At 38.7% G+C, this 8594-nt stretch overlaps 1 protein-coding gene across 1 annotated transcript; it reads right to left on the minus strand.

Moving 5' to 3' along the window:
• Positions 1–14: 14 nt before the first annotated feature.
• On the minus strand, positions 15–959 carry LOC141808684 (olfactory receptor 6M1-like). Its single transcript, XM_074695359.1, has one exon. It carries the CDS (start codon positions 957–959, stop codon positions 15–17), a length of 945 nt encoding a protein of 314 aa, XP_074551460.1.
• Positions 960–8594: the final 7635 nt, after the last annotated feature.

The raw sequence follows: 8594 nt of genomic DNA on the forward strand, positions 1-8594 counted from the left end.
ATTAGTGGTATCTTTTATATGTTCATACATTTATAATTTCTGTCAAACACAAATTCTTTGCATGAGTCTTTTATCTTGGTTAACTTAAACCCATATATAAAAGGGGTGATTATTGGTTGGCAAATAAGCAGATATATCGATAAAATGATGCGCACTTTATCTGGTATAGGTATCACAGGAAAGCGGGACTCAGCAAAGGTAAATAAGCTTCCAACAAACATGTTTGACAGTGAGACAATCTGTGGTGTGCAGGTGGTTACAGCTTTCTGCTTGTTTTCTTTGGAGGTGTGCAGACAAACAGCCAAAATCTTCATGTATGAGACTGTAATGAAAGCAGACGGTATGACAATGGTCATAAAGGCAAAGAGCATGTCAGACAAGCTGTTAAACAATGAAACTGAACAAGCATGTTTGATTACCAAATGGAAGTCACAATACACCTTGTTGATGACATTTCCACAAAATTTCATACGGAAGGTGAATGAAAATGAGAGAACTAGATTCAGGAATGAATAGATCCATATGACCAGAATAATCACAAAGACTCTCTCAGTGTTCAGAATGACGTGGTAGTGCAAAGGATGACAGATAGCAACATATCTGTCGTAGGCCATTGCTGCCAAATTGCAAAACTCAACAGATGCACATATGTAGATGTAAGACATCTGCAGAAAACACCAAGGCAACGCCACTTCATGTGTGTCTGAAAACATCTGTGAAAGCATGAGAGGGTAGAGTGATGTGCTGCCAGCAATTTCATTCACAAACAAATTACACAACAGTATATACATAGGCTCATGCAACTTTCTGTCTGCATAAATAACCACAATAAGAACTATGTTGGCTATGCATATGAAGAGGTACCAAAACAGCATAATGATAAAATACACATATTTTGACTCCCCAATGTTACCATAGGCAGCCAGCACGAAAGACCATATCTCAGAGGAGTTTTCCATTTCTTCCTCTGCCATCCAGCTGCCACAAGGTGGGACAAACAGATTAGTTATTGAAACAGTTCAGTTAGAACATGATCCTTTTTGAGCCCTGAACCAAGAGTTTTTAAATATTGACAACAGATCAGCAGAACTATTGGGAAGTTATTTCTTATTTTTTATCAAAAAAAAAAAAAAAAAAAAAATCCAGATTGTAGAAAACAATCTGAATAAAAACAGGATTTCTGTGATTTTAACTTCACAAGTTGTATAAAGTTGTCTCTGGTATTATCAAAACAAGCAAAGCATCAGAGATACTGGTCACTGCAAACCACTGTAACATGACAACGAATAGTTTGATTCACTGCAGTAGCAAGACTATCAAATCTGATTAGCTTTTAGTTAAGATGTAAATATCAGTGGGCCTGAATACAAGTTGAAAATCTCATTTGTATGCGTGACCCATTAGTGCTGGTACCTACAGATATGCAAGCCTCCAGGTGGCCTCTTCTGTCCCCTAACTAAAAACAAAAAGCAAAAGCCTTCACTCAACTTAATATCTGAGTCCACCCTTAGGTATCAGTCTCCACCCTTATTAACCCTTAGGTTAATCCATAATCATTGTGCACCTTCCCTACATTATGCATGCTGTGCTGGAGTGAAGGCCTTATATAGAAAAAAGTGGAACGTGAAACCCCACGGATGCTCCAAGGGTTGCTTTGAAACAGAATCACAGTCGAAAAAAACAAAACAAAACAACAAAGCCATTCATAGTCTTGTCTTTTGACAAAGGAGACAATTTGGAAACATGACCAGGTGCTGAAAAGCTCAGTGACAGGGATCAAAAGTAGGAGATGACAGATGAATTCAGGATGTTATCAGGGAAAGAGCGCTGAAATTCAACTTGTCAGGAAATGGGGAACAGGCAGGTTGTAGAAAAGGCCAGAGTCAGGTCACCTGGAGGGTTGTAGTGATATGGAGATGTTAGTGAGGCCCGTGTACACAACAATGTTTCACCCAAGAATGCTGAGTGAAAAATATCTGCAATTATACGTAAATGCTGAGGGACAGAAAACGCTGTAGTATGCATGTCATGCCTGAGGTTGGGGATATAACTTTAGAGACACACCCTTCCTCAGGCCAGAAGAAGTCTATCTGGATGCTGATAAAGCAGGAGAAGGGCAGAAGAGGTGCAACAGATACACTTCTTCTGTTCTGTTTATTAGTGGAATCAGCACAAACACATAACTGTAGTCCGCCATTGTCACTGTTGTTGTCCAGTTCGTGCAAGGCAATTTAAGTTGACACAAAGAAAGTATAATGCGCAAAGTGGAGCGCGACGTCTTGCGAAAAAAATACGCCTTTTTAAAAGTGACATCTTCACAACAGTGTGTGTGAGACTCCAGGCCAAAAGGTGGTCCAATCTAAACAGATCCACCTCACAGAATGTTTGACTTGAGCTTTTATTAAGAAGAGAAGAGCAATGAGTACTAAGTCAGGTCAAGACATGAGCCAAATTGGCCTGACAAATATTTTCAAGAGTGTTTTAATCCTTAAAAGCCAAACCCATCAAAAACTTCCAGAAAATTCTACTTTTTGAACTGAGATGTTTTTTTTAGTGCTGGGAAAGTTAACGCGTTATTTTCGCGTTAACCCGTCAATCTATTAACGTCGTTGAATATTTTATCGCACATTAGTGCATGTTGCTCACATGCTTTTATTTTGTAAATGTCTGTTGCTGACCGCGGTGGAACCGGAAGAGAAATTGGCGGAAAAACATGATGAGCAACCAAAACAAGCATGGAGAAGAGGGGCAACGCCACGAAACTTAAAGGCGCTCGCCGCTTAGTGTATAAGTCCGCGCACACGGCGTGCCAGATATAAACAAACGCAGGTAGTCTGCCAGGACGAAGAGACACGATGACAACTAGAGCCTTGTTTATCTGTGTTTTTGTGTGAAAGTAACGCGCTGAAAATTCTCTAAATAAAGCGTGAATGCAGACTGATATCAGAGTTTTTTGGTGGGAGTCCGTTTATTTGTGTTTTTGGTCAAGTAAAATATGGCCCTGTCTGAGTGCAGAGGAAACCGGCAGAGGAGCAGGGAGGGGGTGTTTGGTGCGAGCGCCCTGGGCTTCTGCTGCACAAAAACACTGCTGTAGGGGTAATTTCTGCCCTAAACCTTGTGATAGGACCCAACTTGTTCCATCCCAGAGTATCACTTTAATGCCCTGACAGTGGCAATAAGCTTTAATTTTGTATTTACATTTTCTAAATTTGATTTGCACTAAATATGTGATTTAACTATTACTGTATAACAAGTACTCATTTAGTGTTTGCATGACAGATGTTATGGCACTTTCACAATGCGATTAATTATGATTAATCAAGGAAATCATGTGATTAATTACAATTAAAAGTTTTTATCGTTGCCCAGCCCTAGTTTTTTTAACCCTTTTGACAAAATACGAAATAATGCTATCTCATTATGTAAATGACATTTTTTTGTATCATTTTGACTCATTGGGCAGTTCTAGCAACTTTCTTTTGATAAAGTTTTTTTTTTTTAAATATGCATTCTTTCAGTGCAGGAGAAACTTGTGTTAAAAAGTGAGTATTTTGATGTTATTCTTGCTGCAACTTCTTGAAAATGATCAATGATTTTCCTGGAAAAAAAGTGTTTCAAAATTTTATCAGAGCAGCCATTCTGAAAAGGCTCAGAATACAATTTAAGCTGCCAGTAGTACAAGTATAATCTGCAGAGGGAGAGAAATCTTTTTAACTTTTTTGAGTTTTCCAAATGTGCTGCATGGTGGTGCAATGGTTAGTGTTACAGCGACACAGTAAGAAGGTCACGGGTTGAAATCCCCACCTTGATGAGATAAAACTCCTTAAAGCTCATTTATCAAACATGATATGTTTCATTATCCAATATATGGTTAATATTACTCAATTATTTAATTCAAAAGTAATTGAATAGTAATTTTCTTTAACAATCTAAGTCACATATGGGCCCAAAATGTAATCTGTGAAACTTCAAAGTTTTTGTTTGCTTACATCTTGTGCAAAGGGACTAAGCCCCTGTCCATAAAACCTAGTGATGGCCCTGGCCTGTAGTCTTTTTAAAAATCATGGATTATGATCAGTCAAATATATAAAAGCGAGTTTATTTCAGTATCACTTACAAAGTCCTCAAAGCATCTCTTTTCAGTGTTGTGAACTGGGTATAGGAATGATTATAGAGGCCCGGTTTATAGAAAACAACCTCAAGTATGTTGAAAAATGACCCCCCCCCCCCCCCCCCCCCCTTAATCTGCAAACATTTAGTTATGGTAGCTGTGCATACACATATGCATGTACACTCATACTCATACAGAAGTGTAACCATACTATATTCTTTAGGCTTGTGATATAAAGTTAACTTATAAAAAGTCAATACAGCCCTTAACGTATCTTTTTTTAATTTTGGCCAAGGTCAGCACAGAGCTCATGAGAAAAAAAACAACAACAGAACTGTATCAACTTTTACAGATAAAGCAAACTCACTGATGCAACTTCTATGCATTAGGTTGCTCCTGGAGACTCAGGGATACAAAGTAAACACAACGAAAAGCCTCAGGACAATCATTAGACCACTTCATCCCCACACCCCCTGGACTCTGTTAAATGCTATGGGACTAGCATAACCCCTGGTGCATTTATGAGTAGCTGCTGTTGTTGGTTTCTGGATGTAGCTGTGGGAACTAATAAAAAAAAAAGGGAAGACTTAGGACAACACAAATCTGCAGAGACCAAGAGGAGTCCCTAAGTATCTTAAGAAGTACGTTTGGCTAAGGATAATGTGTTGCACAACAATTTTTGATTAAACAAAAGTCTGACAGAAATGATTAAGTCAGAACAACAGTGTTTAATGTCACACAAGAAGGAAATTCCTTTTTTAATGACCATTCTTTTGTCAGTGGATTTTCAAGCCCATTTGCACACAGACTTAATAGTCAGGTTGCTCTGGTCAATATGTAGGATGAAGACGGAGATTTGTAAAACTATACATTTTTGGAAACCTTATAACGTAACAAATCAGAAAACCAATGTTGCCATTTTTTCTGAGATTGTTATGGCAGCCTTCTTGGATCTTTAAATATGGCCTCTTTCAAAAACAAATTTCTCCATATCTCGTGTCCTATATGACCTAAATTCATGGTTTCAATGGTTAAATCTACATTTTTGGGGTCAAGGAATCCAATGGAGTTGACCTTCCTTCTAATTGAGGCATGTATGGTTGTGTATTTTGCATCTTAACATGATAAAATGGTATTTTATGGTCATTTGGATATGTATGTTGTCGAAACAATGTGATATTTCATTAACACTCTTTATCACATCTCACAAAGGACAACTCTTAAAAGACAACCTACCCATTCATCAACTTTGAGGGTCCCTTAAAGCTATGGTGTACGATTTGGAAGCTTTGTACATCTTAATAATAGTGTTCTTAGGGCTGTTATGGTCCTGTGGTCCAATCTACACAATATAAAGACCAAAAAGAATGAAAAAAATCCATTCAGTATATCCGCTGCAATGCTGCATACTAGTTGACCAATCTGAACCGCACATGGCATGCGTGGTTCGGATTGGTCCGTGAGTCCATCCAATCCGTCTCCCTTGCTCCGCACGGTCATTCTCATGGTCCCACCTCATCCTTTCCCACTACCCCTCTCACGTCAGTTAGCTGCTCAGCTACCGAAGCATCATGGAGCCAGAGAAGACTAAAACCAGGAAGCTGTTACTGTTACCCTTCACAGGGAAGGGAAGAAAACGAAAAACGTTTCAAGGAAACGGCTGAAGCAAGGAAGAATTATGAGCAATACAGGTGCCAACAGAGACTGAATATTGGAGAACCCATATGTCTTATTTACAGTGTAGTCAGCTTCATTGAACTCCTTGCCCCCAAAAATGTAGATTCAACCAATGAAATTATGAATTTAGGTCATCTAGGAGGTAAGATATAGAGAAACTCTTTTTTGAAGGAAGCCATTTTTAAAGCTCCAAGATGGCTGCTATAACGACCTCGGAAAAAATGGCAACATTGGTTTTCTGATTTGTTACGTTATAAGGTTTCCAAAAATGTATAGTTTAACAAATCTCTGTCGTCATCCTACAAACTCATCTGGCTGAACTTAGTGGCCTTGACTATAAGCCCCATTTCCAGCGTGGATCAGTCGGTTTGGTACGGGTCGGTTCGAATAAGCCTTATCCTGTTTGTGTTTCCACAAAAAAGGGGTAAAATATGGTAGTTTCCAAAACGGGAGACTTGACAGCTATGGTTTGTTCCTGCTGTCAGCACTAACCTTGCAGTAACTGCCACCCTGGCTACTGCAGGTGGCAGTTCTCGTGAGGTGAGTGGCAGAGATCAGTTTGGAGAGGAAGTCATGGTTTGGGTTTAGGTTTTGTCTTGTGTATCTCAAGTTTCTTGGTCATTCTTGGTTTCTTGTTTTGTGTTTCTTGAGTTAATCTTAGTTGTTCTTGTTGTATGTTTTTCCTTTTTACTGTTTCCTTTGGTACTCCCTGTGATGTTGTTAGGCCTTGTACACAGATAGCCCGGCATTTTTTAAAAGAATATTCCCTCTCATTCGTTTTTAAAAATACTTTTGTCCACACACATTGGGGAAATCCGCAATTAAGTATGTCTTAGAGCATGGCAAATCTATTTTTGGCAGTGTTTTGCCGACGTGAAACTCGTGCAAGCCAATCAGAATGAACGCCCATCATTCAGCTGTGTTGTTTGAGAACCCAAAAGTCAGTTTCCCGAGGTTTGCACAAGACCAAGAACTGGAGTTTTCTAAAATCATCACTTTGTCCGCAGTCTTCAGAAAAACTCTTATAGTTTTATAGTGATGTCAAACTGCAGTTTTGTGTGGACGACAGGCCTAAAAATTGTACAATTGCCCACATAGATAGAGTTCATTATTTGTTGTTGCCCTTCTTGTGTTGCTATTTCCTCGTGTTTCATCCTATCTTGGTTTCCATCACATATCAGAGTTTTTAATTTTGTAAGAGTTTTTTTTTTTTTTTTTTTTTACTACCACGTCTTTCAGGCTGTTCCCAAGCTCCTTGCTCAGCTACCAGGCTAACACCTACTCCTCACCTGGCTGTCACCGGGAAGACCCCTGCACCTACACTGTTTTTATGTGTGGCTCGTCACTTGGCTGACCAAGGTCCCACAGTTCACACATTAAAATGTTCTTAGGCAAGACGCCTCATCTGAATAATTCAATAATGGAATTAATTTTTACAGATGGATGCTTTACATAAGGGGTCCCCAAACTTTTTCCTGTCAGGGCCAAACAACTTTTCCCTTCTCTGATGGGGGGCCAGGGTCAGTTTGTAAAAAAAAAGGTGTGACGATCACAGAGGCGTCCAAACGTAAATATTTATTGTTTCCCAGAAAGCCACACATAACCAAATATTAATAACCCTTTCTGGGATCTTGACAGGAAAAAAAATCAGAAAATAAATAATAACACTGTTAATGAAATATATGACACTATTTGTGAAATAAATAATAACTAAATAACTCTTTTCAGGTTTTTCACAGAAACAAAGCAAATGAAATATGAACTTTCTTATAGACACCACTGTTTGCAGCTCTCTCTCATTAACTTCACTGTGAAAACCAGAAAGCAGCAGGCTAAGAAATACACAATACATTTGACTAACAGTATGGTTGTATAACAGGATTTTTTTTTTTAAAGGGAGGGGTTTCAGATAGGCCACAAACTGCAGAAGGGTGGGAAAGAAAGTTACGTTCTATGAATGTGTAAGTCTCGATCACGTGACCAGGCTGAAAAAAAATCATAATTTGCCTCTGGTATTGTTCAGGGGGCCAGGCAAAATGTGGAGGGCCATAGTTTGAGGACCACTGCTTTACATGATATATACTTTTTACAGATGGTTGCAACCTCTGTCATCAGTGGATTGATCTGGAGTGAATGTGATGTGTCATATAAGAGCAAATTCAGTGGTCAGAAAACTAGAGACAGCACCGTGCTTTACATACACATTTATGTTCTGGGGTATTAAACTTAGATATGTTTATCTCTTCTCTTTTTATTAACTTCTCAGGAACTCAGGATCCTTCTCTCTATGCACCATTAGTTTCAACATAACCATACAACTATACAGTCAAACATACAACTCATTGACTCCAGAACAAGTTCAGTTATAAAGTTTATTGAAAAACCCAGTAGAACCACATTCTTCCAAGCGTTGAATCTGTTGTCAGGGCAGATGTTGCAGGCCCTGGCAGAGTGCTGAACACAGTAAGGTAGAAGGAAACAGGTGGGTGCTTTCTTGAAAATGATAAATAATATAACTGTTAACTTCATGTCAATATCACATGGAGTGTTTCTGAGATTTTGGGTATTAATACTCTGTATCATATCAATGAAAATAAAAGACACGGCATGGTCACTGTCTCTGAACATTGTGCCAAACTTATTAGAAGCCTTCAGCATTATTTTGTGCCACCATTTACACATATGACTGTTTCTTCTCTTGGTGAATCTAAGGATCAATTAAAAGTGTTAGTTCGGAGTAACTGAAACCATAAATGTTGTCTTCATTAAGTTGAGCTAACCCATCTTACCCTGAACACTTGCAAAA

The sequence above is a fragment of the Halichoeres trimaculatus genome, unplaced genomic scaffold (assembly GCF_033239565.1).
Source record: "Halichoeres trimaculatus isolate MK-OKI-2021-1 unplaced genomic scaffold, fHalTri1.1 fHalTri1_scaffold_19, whole genome shotgun sequence".
In the NCBI taxonomy this organism is placed as follows: domain Eukaryota; kingdom Metazoa; phylum Chordata; class Actinopteri; order Labriformes; family Labridae; genus Halichoeres; species Halichoeres trimaculatus.

Coding starts and splice junctions, on each gene's coding strand:
- LOC141808684 (XM_074695359.1), bottom strand. CDS start 959: ATGGAAAACTCCTCTGAGATATGGTCTTTCGTGCTGGCTGCCTATGGT.